The sequence below is a fragment of the Chiloscyllium plagiosum genome, unplaced genomic scaffold (assembly GCF_037043375.1).
Source record: "Chiloscyllium plagiosum isolate Xiang-an unplaced genomic scaffold, Cpla_swu_hap1 HiC_scaffold_5, whole genome shotgun sequence".
NCBI lineage: Eukaryota > Metazoa > Chordata > Chondrichthyes > Orectolobiformes > Hemiscylliidae > Chiloscyllium > Chiloscyllium plagiosum.
In genome coordinates, this window is record NW_028270143.1 from 92383230 (window position 1) to 92397762 (window position 14533).

Here is a 14533-nt window from a genome sequence, read left to right on the forward strand (position 1 = left end):
AAAAGGAGCAGCTCTTACAGCCACAACTTTTTCCGATCATCCATCTTGGATTACCCCGAACCCTAGGCTACACATAACTGAAGGACTATTGTAGAAAAGACTGATTGGTTTTCAGGGAATGCTTGCAACAGTTTTAAGACAAGAAACAGCTGTCTGCAACACCCTTAAAGCTATTCTATACATTATTAGCACTCTTAAACTGATTCATGAGGTGGCAAACGTATAGCAAAGTGTGGATCTAAAGCTCAGAAAAACAGGTGCTAAAACAAATTGAATCAACGTTCAACTATGCTTCATGATCAGAAAGTCCAAGCCCACTGCTCCATTTAATTTATTAACAGATAGCAATGAAACATTCACTTCAGAGTTCATACAATCATACAGAACAGAAGCCCTTCAAACTCATCAAGTCTGGACCACCAAAAAATATACTAATAACTCCAATCGTCCCATTTTTCCGCACTAGACTCATTGCCAAAGTTTAGAATTCAAGGAGTTCCTAAACTTCTATTGTTGAAGGCAGATCCACCCATGATGGGACATTAAAGCTGTGAAAACTGAAGTAACGGCAGACGGTGTGAATTCTGAACCAAATACAGAAATTACTGGAAAAGCTTAACAGGTCTGGCAGCATCTGTAGAGATAAAGCAATATCAGAGTTAACATTTCTGGTCCCATTTGATTCTGAGGAAAGATTAGCGGACCCAAAACATTACCTCTACTTAGTCTCCACAGGTGCTGCCAGATCTGCTAAACTTTTCCAGCAATTTCTGCTTTTGTTTGTCATTAAAGCGCTGAGTTGTTCAAGGATCCAGAACTGGAGAAACACAAACAGCTCAGAGGATTGTGCAAAGAGAAATCATATTTTACTTTTATCCATTCATGTGATGGTGGCGTTGCTAGCACATTAGGCAGAGTACAGTTAAGTCTCAAACACAAGAGTCATAAGTGAGTCAGACGAGGGAAGGATGGCAAATTTCCTTCCCAAAACAACATTAATGAAGCAAATGGCTTTTCAAAATAATTAAAAATGGTTGAATGATCATTTTTCAGCTTTTTTTTAAAAAATGAAATTCAAATTTCCCCATCTGCACTGATGCAAACTCATGATCCAGAACACTCTACTAGGATTGTGGTTTAGTAGTGTTATGACATCACCATTTCGACCATGAAGGGATTTGTCGTGAAGGAAGAGAACTTAAATGTTGAGACTTTATTCAAAATGGAGCTAATAGAGATCAGTGAGCAACAAAATGATGAATGAACAAGTTCTTGATGTAACTACAAGTATGAGCAACAGAGGCTTGCATGACTGAAAGTTTGATCCAAGATGGCAGCAGATTAGGATGCTCTGCTCTGGCTGTTCTTTTCTTTCTTTTTCCTTTTATCTCCTCAGCACCAGAGGCAAAGACTGGCACAACAGCAAGCTCTGGCAGCAAGTGCCCAGACCAGTGAGCAGGCTTCAAGCCCCAAAACAGTACGTGGGGAAGCAACACCACAAAATCACACAGGCAGCAAATCCCAAGCAGAGACTGACACATGGAAAGCAGCCCAATTACTTATCTTGAAGCAGCTGAGTGCTGGTTATGGAGCGGTCTCGGCCTTGGAGCAGAGACAGGACTGGGGTCTCGCGCAAACGGTCAGACCATGTGCAGAGGCCCTGTGCTCAGCCACTCCACTGTAATGTCTATTTGAAATTTCCTACCTTCCTCAATATCAACCCTTCCATGTCGTCCTATCTTTAACTTATTCTTCAAATCTTGAAGTAATGCAACTACTTTTATTCCTCTGCTGTATCCAAGAATTGTACCAAGTACTTGTACCTCAGGTGTCACTTTAAGAAGGCAGGCTTTTCATCAGACCTCAGTGGCTAACTTCTTCGCCTCATACAAAGACCCCTGAGCTTTGGATTTGTCAGCCAAAGGCTCAAGAGACAAGTTAGATAGACTAATGTCACCTCACATTCTTCTGAACCACAAAGGGCAATGGTCTATTCTGTATCCTTAGAATGTGATAGCTTTTAGAAGACATCTTAAAAGAGGAAACTAACGTCAAGAACTGGACAGCTATACAGAAGGCAATCTCAAGCTTAAGGCCAAAGCAATTAAAGGCAGGGACATCAATGCCGACACTGTTCACGTCAGGATTGCTGAACAGGTCAGAATGAGAAAGCAAAATTATCTTGGAGGGTTGTAGCCCTACAGGAATTACAGAGACAGAAGGAGTGGTGGGAAGGTGCAACACTCCACAAGAGAGAGAACAATTCTCAAATTCAACTGTTGCTCAAATCAGAGGCAAAGCAGTTCAGCCAGTAAAGTGAGGGGATAGGATATCATGTTGCAGCTGGACAGGATGTTGGTTCGGCTACTTTTGGAATATTCCATTCAATTCTGGTCTCCCTGCAAGAGAAAGGGAGCAGAAAATAATTACAAGGAAGTTGCCAGAATGGAGGGTTTGAGCTACAGGGTGATGTTGAATAGGCTGGCGCTATTTTCCTTTGAGTAGAGGCTGAGGGGTGACCTTATAAGGGTTTATGAAATCATGAGGGGCATGGATAGGGTAAATAGACAAGGTCTTTTTCCCCCAGGGTGGGGCAGTCCAAAACTATAGAGCATAGGCTTAAGGTTAGAGGGGAAAGATTTAAAAAGGACCTGAGGGGTAACTTTTCCAAGTAGAGGGTGGTGCATGTATGTAATGAGGTGACAGAGGAAGTGATGGTGGATGATACAATTCCAGCCTTTAAAAGGCAACTGGGTGGGTACATGAATTGGAAAGGTTTAGAAGGATATGGGCCGAATGCTGGCAAATGGGGCTCGATTAATTTAGGATATCTGGTCCGCATGAATGAGTTGGACCGAAGGGTCTGTTTCCGTGCTGTAAAACCCTGACTCTCAGAGGTACAGATTCACTGTGAGTTAAGACATAGGCAGCGAGTTTTGTTGGATGTCCACTTTAAACAAGAATAAATTGAAGGATCACATTGGACTAAAGCTTAGAGATAATTTGAAAAAGGATTACTGTTGATGAGCTGAAACAGGACAAGGTTAGGCACTGAATCATAACTGGAAACAGACAGACAGTCATACTGATAATGTTACCATACAGTCAGATGCTCATTTTAAGACCAAGTATAACTCCATGATTGCAAACAAACTGATTTAGTCTCAAACTGCCATTAAGGAAAGGGATGGAATAGTTACAGAACCCAATTGGGAGTGCTGATCAAAAACAGCTTCAGCCTTCCTAATATTCAACAGGTGGAAATTTCTGCTCATCCAGTACTAAAGTCAGCAAACAATAAGGTAAGCAACACTGAAGGAGATGAGTGCAGTCAGTATACATTTGCAAAGTAATACTGTACTTTTCCATTATGTCATAAAGACACATGGAAAAACTGGGCATCCATGAGGTGTTGAGAGCCCTCAGCAGCTGCACAATTCCACAATGTCAACTAGAGACCTGGCACATCTTTCACTGTATCATTATCAGGGAATCAATTCTGGTCCAAATGGAGAGTATTGAAGAGCCTGCCAAGCGCAGCACCAGGAGTACTGAAAAATAAGCTGCCCCTGCTGAAGCTACATCCAGGATTATAGAAGGATGTTAAACAGCGGAATCTGCACATGATCACCACTTTGGAGCCCTGACGCAAAGCATACATCATGAACAAAGAAGCAACTAACTGAAAAAGGTACATTTACACTAAGTTGTTCAAGGTTTTCGGAGGATGACTACAAATGTGTATAATTGTGACCCAGTACTGATTAGTTAACTATGGTCTGAAGCACAGTATAAGCACCACATAAAGGCTTTGTGAACATTATAATTATACTTTTGGCCAAGTACACAATCCTAACAAAACTCATGAGGAAAATATCATGCATGAGTATGAAAGAAATTAGAGCCTCTGCAATTTCTAATGAAGCAAAAAATTAGACAGATTAACATCAATGTCAAAAGCAATGGAAGATGGCAATATGCCATCAATAACTATTTATGATAGTTAACTGGTTACCCAATTCCACAATGAAGAGAAAAGATTTAATGACCTGCTTTCTGTCAGGGCAGAGCAAAATGAAATAATGCACATTAATCAAAAATAACTACAAAAATAAAGCCGGAAAATGTGCAAGAGAACACAAATCAATATTTTGAATATGGATTGTTTGGATTTGAAGACATGGTAGTTATTTAATATTTGGACATCAAGAGTACTGCAGATGCTGGAATGTCAGAGGTGATAAAATGTGGAGCTGGAAAAAGCTCACCAGGTCATGCAACATCAGAGGAGCAGGAAAGTCGACGTTTCAGGTCCGGATCTTTCATCGAGATAGCACAGTTATTTAATATCAGTAATTATAGAATTAAAGTTATCAGTGCAACCCGGATTCAGCCAAAATACGAGGAGAGATGGTCAGCAAACTACAATTCTTGGCACATGTTCAACTGTGGCGGGGGGATAAACCAAATGTCCTTCGTAAAACAAACTGTACAGTGTGTCGGCAAATGAAATATCATACCAGGAGCCATACAAACATTTAAATTTAGAGCAGAGCAGACAATCTGCAGAAACCCAAGACTGCTTCAGAAGTTGTTGTATATACAGGATTCTATGCACCAAACAAAAGTTCTAATCAGAGATTTCAGATTTGCTTTATTGCTAATCCTCTCAGAATGAAGATGATCAAGATTAAAGACAGATCTATGGCTGCAATATTCCTTTTTCTAGAATAAGTGTGGGGACCCTTGTATTAGTCATCGACTAACCTGCCATGCCCATTGCTGACAAAGCTCACTAGAATTGGAGCTATGAGTTTGTTCACAGCTTACCAGCAAACTTCTCAGCCTGTCACAGGCCATGGCAGTAGTGGTTCTGCTCACCAGAGGATGTCAGGAAAAAGTGGAGGTCAAAACCTATACTTCAGTGAATATCTCAATAATAAACAGAGGGAAATGGCAAGTTGAGGGCCTCAAGTCGACACTAATTTACCACTTATAAGTCTGAATTGCTGGGCAGTCAATGTCCCCCTGGATGAAGTATTGAGAAGGAAACAAATACTTCTCCAAGGCAAACTCACTGAAGGTGCATTCATCCTTCTGGGGGGAGCCGGTTGCCCTTGTACTTGAAAACAAAAAGTAAATTACTGCAGATGCTGGAGGTCTGACACAAAAATAAAAAGTGACTGAAAAGTTACTGGACTCAAAATAAAGGTTTTTTTGTCCACAGGTTCTGCCAGACTTGCTCAGTTACTTCAGCACTCCATGTTTTTGTTACCTAAAAACATAGATATAAATATCAGTGTTATTAAATTCCCTAAAAAAACAAGGTAGCACAAAGGAAAGCATTTGACGTTTCCGTAAAAGACCAAAGTCATAATGTGTACAGGTTGGTATCTTTTATCTGAAAACCTGGGGACCAACATTTTTGGATAAAGGATATTTTTGGTTTTGGGATACAAGGCAGTCAATAGATTTGCAGAGTTTTAATGTCAATAGATATGAGGCTGAAGAAACACAGCGAATCAGGCAGCATCCGAACAGCAGCAAAGTCAACATTTTGGGCCGAAACCCTTCATCAGGGCTGCTCCTCGGATGCTGCCTGACCTGCTGCGCTTCTTCGAGCCTCACATGGATTTACTTCAACTTCCAGCATCTGCAGTCTTTTCTGTCTCCAAATTCCTGCAGAGTTTTAAACACTTGTTCTAACTCGGCAAATAAGGTTAAAATCAAGGCCGCACTGTCAGTTCCAATTCCTGAAGTTTGTGAACAGAATGAATTTTTCAAATACCACATGGAAGAACTGCAAAGTACAGAACGTGTGGCAAATTGCTTGACTAAATAAAAAAGAGACTTTGAACTGCATGAGTATCCAGGATCTGTAACGTTCTGCCCGCAATGTTTGAAATCTGTCACCTTTCTTCAATGAAACAGTTAAATAATTCAGAATGGTTATTACCTCTTGTGACAGCTGCAGCTAACAATTATCGATCACGCTAGGTGTACAGTTACGTGTAAATAATTATCCCAGCTTCGCTGGACCCGAATGGGTCTAAAAGCGACATTTCTCCCCATTAAAGGGTCCAAACTTAGTGTGTCCAACATCTGTTTCAGTCAGCTTTTGAAAAGATCTTTGTTTTTCGGACATGGAGATAAAAGGTCTGAATTATATAGCTTCCAGTTTAATATTGCAAGCCCAGGTACTGTTACATTTGAAACTATACATTTACTTGATATGCTTCTACTCTACAGGAAGGGTGTATTTTAGCAATCAAGTGACAATCATGTTACTGCACTTGTGTTTTATTTGTAATCTGTTAAGTATTTGATACTTGCTGCGACATGTAGCTCAGAACTTCACATGACAGGCTGCCAATCTCAAGTACATTGCTGCAAATAGACAGCACCAAACAATTTTGCATCTCTCTACAGGATGGAAAGCAGAAAGTGGAAAGGTCTGCTCACATTGACCTCTTCCAATCACGCGGTTCATCAACACTGCGTAATAGCAATACCATTGGCAGTGCACATTCTCTTCAAGGGATAATAGTACAGATGCACCAAAAGTGTACTCTCTGCAAGCAAACTTTTGCAAATTGTATTCTGAAGATAGTAAATTTCTGATATCTCCTGCTACATGTACAGACCAATCGTCATGTTTGGCATCCAACTTGGAGAAGAATCTAGCTTCTGGGAACTTTGGTTTCAACTCCACTACTGTTGCAATCTTGTGTATGCAATTCTTTTTGGGAGAAGGTTGGATGTCTTGGACCTTGATATTCCGATTGAGCCATCGTTGTTTCGCACTTACGTAATTGAATTACAGGTAGTTCTCCAACGCAATTTGGCTGTAATGTGATTATTCCCCAAATAACCAATTTTTTTAAAACGCAAACACCCATTGGCTATTATGCAATTCTCTCCCCAGGTACCTTAATTCCACTCAATGGACTTCAGATCAAACAAGACAGGTTGGATAACCGGGCAATTTTTTTCAGACGTTATTATGTTTGAGGTTGTTAGAAATTATTGCAGGAGAAAAACTTGGGATTTCAAGATTGTCCTCATTCTGGACAATGCACCAAGCCATCCTCCCACCATCAGTGAGCTTTCTGAAAACATCAAAGTGCTATTTCTGCCTCTGAACACAACCTCTCTCATTCAACCCATGGACTGATCGCAGCTTTTAAATCTCATTATTTAAGGGACACATTCAGAAAGCTAATTGCAGTTACTGGCGTGGGGGTTAACGAAGACCGTGTTCAAGTTTGGAAGAGCTTTCCCGTTAAGAATGCAATTTACATTATTGTGCAAGCCTGGGCTGTCCCGAAGGACTGCTTACATGCTGTTTGGCATAAGCTTCTCAAAAATCTTCAGGGTTTTAAAGGCATTGAACCATCAGAGCAGCTTCCAGAAATCAAAAAAAAACATGGTCATTCTTGCAAAGCAGGCTGGATTTGAAGAAGTGGTGACGGATGCACAACGACTTGTTGCTGTGGAGAAAAGTGAAGCTCAAGATAAAGATGGAATAGTTCAGGCTGCATTATCATGAGAACTTTCCATTTCTCTTTTGTCTTCTATCCTGAAGGAAGTTGAGAAGCAGTTGCAGCTCTTACAAAACGACGTCTACAATCCAGAACGTAGCAGGATAGCAGCTTACGGCATAAAGTCTTAATTGGCACGTTATGAACAGCTCCTTCATGGAAGAAGAAAGGTAGCAAAGCAGCAAAGACTTGCTGTCTTTTTTAAACCAACCCCTCAGAAACAGTCTGAGGACAATGAACCACAGCCACCCACTTCTGGACTAAATATTTTCTTTTGTCATAACCCTGCATCTGAAAGTAATGATGATGATTATGACCTTCAACCTCTGTTTTGATGCAGTACCATACTTCAGCAAACTCCTGAAATGTTAAATTTGTCATATTATTGCATTAAAATACATGATTTTAACATTTACTTCAAGTGTGTTATCATTTGTGTTAGGTTAACTACTTTTTTTGTTTTGACTTTTACCGATACTTTTGGTGGTTCGCCCCAATCCTCTTTTTCCCATAGGCCCAGTTATTTCCATTACGCAATTCTACAACATGTGGTCACATGAGAACGCAATTACCACATTATAGTAGAACAGACTATATATCAATCTGACGAACCACGCAATGCCATGACATGTCAGGTCATCCAGCTTGCACAAAAACTTTCCTTTTGTGCTCTGAACAAGTAACTCTACCCAAAATTATGTTAACTGTCATTGGGCAGTTAAGATTTTTCTCAACATTTTGCAAGTTTTAGTACGAGTAACTACACACCACATGTAAAGTGCTTTCATTTTTAGCTAATAGTTAACAATATGCAAACAAAACCACGGAACATGTTGGGACTCAGGTTACGGAAAAACATCAGTATTTCAGGACTTTTCAAAGGCAAGGTCAGAAATCAAACAACACCAGGTTCTCGTCCATCAGGGTTATTTGAACTTCACCTGAAGGAGCAGTGCTTTGAAAGCTTGTGATTTCAAAAAAACCTGTTGAACTCGAACCTGGTGTCATTTAACTTCTGACCTTGTCCATCCCAGTCCAACACTGGCACCTCCACATCATGGCATCTTAAAGGCACTTTGGATTGACAGTAACATTCATCACAAGACAAAATAAATACATGACTATTATCCTCTTATTTTCATGACCAATTTCATAAATACCAGACATGGAATTTAACTGTACTTGAAACAGGTACAAACACACACAACCTGTGCAAAACAAACAATGTAAAAAGATGATTTCAATAGATGACTTTGATAAATTAACTTACACAGGAATCAACATTTGGGCAAACCAGACAAATCCATAGCAAATTCTGAACAGCTCAAAGAAAAGCTCCAACTTGGATTACTATCATAGAAAAAATGCTACATGTAAACCTCCAATGGTTTCACATGATCCCAAAAGCAGAAAACAAATCTGCAGTGTTGCAGTTGGCTAATAACTAAATCTTATTAAATTGCAACGACTGTGTGTATTGTGAAACAGTTCTGGGGTGGGGAACCATTATGCAATTCCCTATCATGAATCAATTAAAACTTGAACAAAAGAAACTGCGAGCACAAAAGCATTCAAATAAACATGATTTTTTGCTCATGCCTCCAAAAATTAATCCAATCCTAAATTAAGGAGGCATAAAAGAAAGATAGTTGTTTCGAAGGCAAATCATCTGAACACCAGAACATCACTTAGGTTCCACAGGACAGCAACCTTGGATCACATTACATGAGTCCCTATCCCACAATCAAGTCAGAAGTAGAACTTTGTATGATGATTGCCAACTTCAGCTCGACTTATAAATTCCTTCGATACTTGGGCAGATCATGTCTGCATGCATCAAAACCTAAACAACCTCCAGACTTGGAATGATCAACAGATTGCAACTTACATCCCATAACACAAACTATAACCATCACCAACATGAGAAGTGTCAAATCAGCTATCGATGACATTCATTAGCATTGCAGCTATGAATCCTCACCTCACACTTAACTTCTTAGTCACTTGCAGTCAGCAGCTTAACTGGAGAAGCCACAAAGCTGCAGAAGCTACAATGACAGGTTAGAAGCTTGGCAGCTTTTGGATGACAAGCCCTAATTATCTAAAACCCCTCAGCCAGCAACAACTTGCATTTGTCCTATCCAATGAAATATTTACCTCTGGTCATCTCCATACCCATTACCCAATTCTGCCGATCTGCTTCTTTGACACAACCGTACAGTTGTCACATACAGACTTGACTATTCTCATCAACTGCTATCCTCCAGACCCTGGCATATAAACAGCTGTGTTGTTCATATCTTACCCCAATTATCGTTAATCATTACTCCTGTTGTTGTTACCTTCAAAGTCTCTATCGTTTTAAATTCTTAGCTGTACCCGATTCTTTAAAAACAAATTTCTTTAAATATAATGCTATTTCTGTAACACCAATTCATTATTCAAAATACAAGTTATAACCGGTTTCCGGAAAGTCAAACAAAACAAAGAACTACACAGGCTGGAGATCCGAAACCAAAACTGAAACTGTTGGCAAAACTCATACAATCTGGCAGCAGCCATGGGAATAAAGCAGAGTCAAGTTCAGTGTCTCGCCATCATTGATAGCAGCTGGGAAAATTGGCATTTTCGCTGAAGATGAAGTTGGGGGCACAAACAAGGGTAGAGATAAAGAGGTATGTGGATAGGTGGAGACAGAGCACAGATAAAGTGAAGTATGAAAGGGGTAAATAAAACAAGGCAGTTATGGATGGCAGGTCAGGACAGAAGAAGCATACTAAGTGATAATGAGAGTTGAGGGTAGCAGAGAATGGATAGTTTGTGCTGCAAGTAAACCAGGTAATGTGATAGGCCTTAGAGTGGGTGAAAATCGATCAATTGTGCGAAAGCAACCCACTTTATACAAACGAGGTCAGAGTTAAAAACATGGAATGATGGAGTCAGGCTCTGAAGTTATTGAACTCAATGTTGAGTTCCAGCAGCTGCAGAGCACCCAAACAGAAAATGAGATGTTGTCCACTGCGCTTGCACGGAGGCTCACTGGAGCACTGCAGCAAGTCTGCAACAGAAAACTGGCATGGGAACACAGTCATGTGCTTTAAATAGCAAGCAAATGGAAGTTAGAGTTCATTTTTTACAGACAGAACGTGGGTGTTCGGCAAAGCAATCAACTTGTCTGCATTTGATCTCCCCAGTGTAAGGAGACCACACTGTGAGCAGCAAATACAATAGACTTGACTGAGTGAAGCTAACTTATTGCTATACCTGGAAGCTAGGTCTGGGGCCTTAGATATTAAGGAGAGAGAGGAGTTAAACAGGCAGGTGTTATACTTTGTGCAATTGCATGAGATGATGTGGTGGAATGTGGAAAACTACTTTGCACATTTGGATTGCTGTTGATTCGTGGAGGTCGAGTTTTGACAACAAACCTCACTGGCATAATCTGTAGAAGGCTGAGCTGACACAGCTGATCAGACTTTGGATCTCTGTCTTTCCCAGCTTCGAGTGGGGTTGGTGCCCCACAAATGCAAACAGTGTAATATTTTGAACACTTTCCAATCTCTCCTTCAAACACATTAGAAATAAAATGACTGGTTGACCAAGTATGGATTGATACGCAATTTTTGTTTTGGAAATATTCAAGGCTCGATTCCATTCCTTGCATGCAGAACTGAAGAGATAAAGGTTAGACTGAAAACTTTGTACAAAAGTCGGCAACAACACTGCCATCATCCATGTACTATAAGTTATGCAGGACTACTGCTCAGTTTAGTTTTCGAAGAATGGTGACTAAGGGTTAACAAATTTTCCTCCCTTCACATGCATCACTGCACTATAGTCACTGCAATGAGTCTTCTGGTTGTGTCCCAGTGAAGGAAATGATGTTTCAGCTTGTTTTTGCATGAAGATTTACAGCATTTGCTCTGCATGATCCATACAACAAACTGCCAGCACTATTTAAATGGTACTTAATTCAGACACAAGAGGACAATTGGCCTTTGATGAAGTGAACAGCCACCAAAAGGTGGATTGTAAATAATTTTGAGACTGTCACACAGTCTTGCTTAATCCCAGTTCACATTGTGAAAGTGTCCTTTTCAGATCTTGAAAGATAGTTGAAGTCATCATGAAGGACGTTGCAAGACATAAACCTACAGAGCAGAATCCAGACGGTTTTGCACGTCAATCTTATGTTTTGAACTAATCCACAAATGCAACGAAGAATTTGTTGGTCATGAAGTTTTTGCTTCGTTTGACAAAGTACATTTAATTGGAGGAAACTCATGTATTTTTCTTGCTACTCGATGGACAGGTATGCTGCTGAACACTACTCAGAAGAAACACGGAGGGTGGAAGGACACAAATCCTGAGGAAGGGCCTGTGCCCGAAATGTCGAATCTCCTGTTCCCTGGATGCTGCCTGACCTGCTGTGCTGTTCCAGCAATAAAGTTTCAACACAAATCATACTCTGGATGGTGAAATTCAAACATTTCAGTTTAGCTGCTTCAATAGCATTTGAAAGAAAAAAAAGAGTAATCTTATTCTATCATTACACTAATTCCCTAGTTTCCTTTGTAACAACCATGTTTCACTGTACTTTTTCAGTTCCAAAAGAACAAGGTCAACACCGATAAATAAATTTCTCACAACAGAATCTCTGACTCAGCTTAGTTATGGGGTAGGGCGTGGAAGTTAACCAACCACATGCTCCCACCAACGTGAAAGGTTGCCATGCTGATCTCCATTCTGCCTAGGTGCTAACTGAGCATCTCAGCAAATTGCAGATCTGGATTTTGAAGTCTCCACTCACCAGAACCTGGACAAAACAGACACTGGTAGATTCTGGATTCTAGTTGTAAAGGGACCCAGTGGGATATGAACCCAGGGAGGAAGAGAATGGGGATGAAAGGATTTGGAATGGAGGTTATCATAACCCAAAGCAAGCAGGCAGGTTGTCCTGGTTTCCCAGTCAGCAAACCAGCCATTTCTCTTTCTTGCTGTGAGAGTAGATAATTAGACCAGTGGTGAGTTCACATTATCAAGTGGCTGATAATTGACCATTAAAAGAACTTGCAGCTCAATATTAAAATATAAAAAAGTCAAGTTTACAACATATACCAAGATACATAAGATACCCAATAAACATGATCACACAAACAATGATCATTTACCAAACATGTGTTACCTCTAAACAGTTCCACTGTCAACCCCCACCCATCCATTGTAAAAATGATCTTTGAGTATTGTAAGTCTCCACATGGCCTGCATGTGTGTTCCCATTGTGTTATTTCTCTCAGAAATTATCATTTTCCATTATCATGGAAACTACACTTGCCTTGATAATGGTTATTACTGACTGTTTTCTCTGGTTTGCTGCCCGTGCCACATGTTAGTGAGGTGAGGAATAGGGAGAGAAAGGAGTTGAACACATGGCTACAGGGATGATGCAGGAGGGAGGGTTTCGGGTTTTTGGATAGTTGGAACTCTTTCTGGGGTAGGTGGGACCTCTACAAGCAGGATGGTCTTCATCTAAACCAGAGGGGTACCAATATCCTGGGTGGGAAATTTGCTAAAGCTATTAAGGTGGTTTTAAACTAATACAGTAGGGGGGATGGGAACCAAAATTGTAGGACAGGTACAGAAGAGGATGAGAGTAGGGAGTTCCAAAATCAAGTATCTGACACTGGCAAGCGAGAACCTGGATTGAAGTGTGTGTAGTTCAATTCAAGGAGCATCCGAAATAAAGTAGGTGAACTGGCAGTGAGAGTTGGTACCTAGGACTTCGATGCTGTGGCCATTACGGAGACATGGATAGAGCAGGGACAGGAATGGCTGTTGCAGGTTCCGGGATTCAGATGTATCAGTAAGAAAAGAGAAGATGGTAAAAGAGGGAGAGGTGTGGCATTGTCGATCAGGGACAATATTACAGTTGTAGAAAGGATGTTTGGGGACTCGTTAACTGAGGTAGCATGGGCTGAGGTTAGAAACAGGAAAGGAGAAGTTACCATGCTGGGAGTTTTCTATAGGCCTTCGAATAGTCCCAGAGATGTACAGGAAGGGATAGCAAAGATGATTCGCGATAGGAGTGAGAGAGGCAGGGTAGTTGTCATGGGGGATGTCAACTATCCAAATATTGACTGGGATCACTACAGTACGAGTACTATAAATGGGTCAGTTTTTGTCCAGTGTGCGCAAGAGGGCTTCCTGACACAGTATGTAGACAGGCCTACAAGGGGCAAAGCCACTTTAGATTTAGTACTGGATAACGAGCCTGGCTCGGTGTGAGATTTGGAAGTAGGTGAGCACTTTGGAGACAGCGATCACAATTCTGTCAGGTTTACTTTAGTGATGGAAAGGGATAGGGGTGTACTCCACCGAGCAAGAGAGTTACAGCTGGGGGAAGGGAAATTATGATGCAATTAGGAAAGATTTAGGAAGCGTAGAATGGGGAAGGAAACTGCGGGGGTATGCACATCAAAAATGTGGAGCTCATTCAAGGAAAAGCTCCTGTGTCCCCTCGATAAGTATGTACCTGTCAGGCAGGGAGGAAGATATGGAACGCGTGAGCCATGGTTAACTAAGGAAGTGGAATCCCTGGTCAAGAAGAAGGCGGCGGCTTATGTGAGGACAAAATGTGAAAACTCAGTTAGGGCGCTTGAAGGTTACAAGGAAGTCAGGAAAGACCGAAAGAGAGAGCTTCGAAGAGCCAGGAGGAGACATGAGAAGTTGTTGGCGGATGGAATCAGGTTAAAAAAAAAGGTATGTCAGGAATAAAAGAATGAGAGTTAAATTGAGGCCAATCAAGGATAATAGTGGGAAGTTGTGTGTGGAGTCAGAGGAGATAGGAGAAGCACTAAATAAATATTTTTCTAGTGTTCACTTTAGAAAATGAAAAATGTTGGTGACGAAGATGCAGAGATACTTGCATCTAGACTAGAAGAGATTGAGGTTCACAAGGAAGAGGTATTAGAAATACTGCAGTGTGAGAAAAT

The 14533-nt window shown here is 40.8% G+C and overlaps 1 protein-coding gene across 12 annotated transcripts in view; it reads right to left on the reverse strand.

The window, feature by feature from the left end:
- The window catches only part of mpp7a (MAGUK p55 scaffold protein 7a), a 493705-nt gene that overhangs the window by 367862 nt on the left and 111310 nt on the right, over positions 1–14533 (reverse strand). Inside the window, exon 1 of one of the 12 annotated variants that reach the window (XM_087987469.1) lies at positions 8812–8913. The exons of the other annotated variants lie outside the window; for them this stretch is intronic. Within the exon in view, the coding sequence (XP_087843595.1) occupies positions 8812–8825 (14 nt within the window). The 5' untranslated portion in view covers positions 8826–8913. Of the gene's footprint in view, positions 1–8811; positions 8914–14533 lie in introns of those variants that run through there. 12 annotated transcript variants of the gene reach the window in all.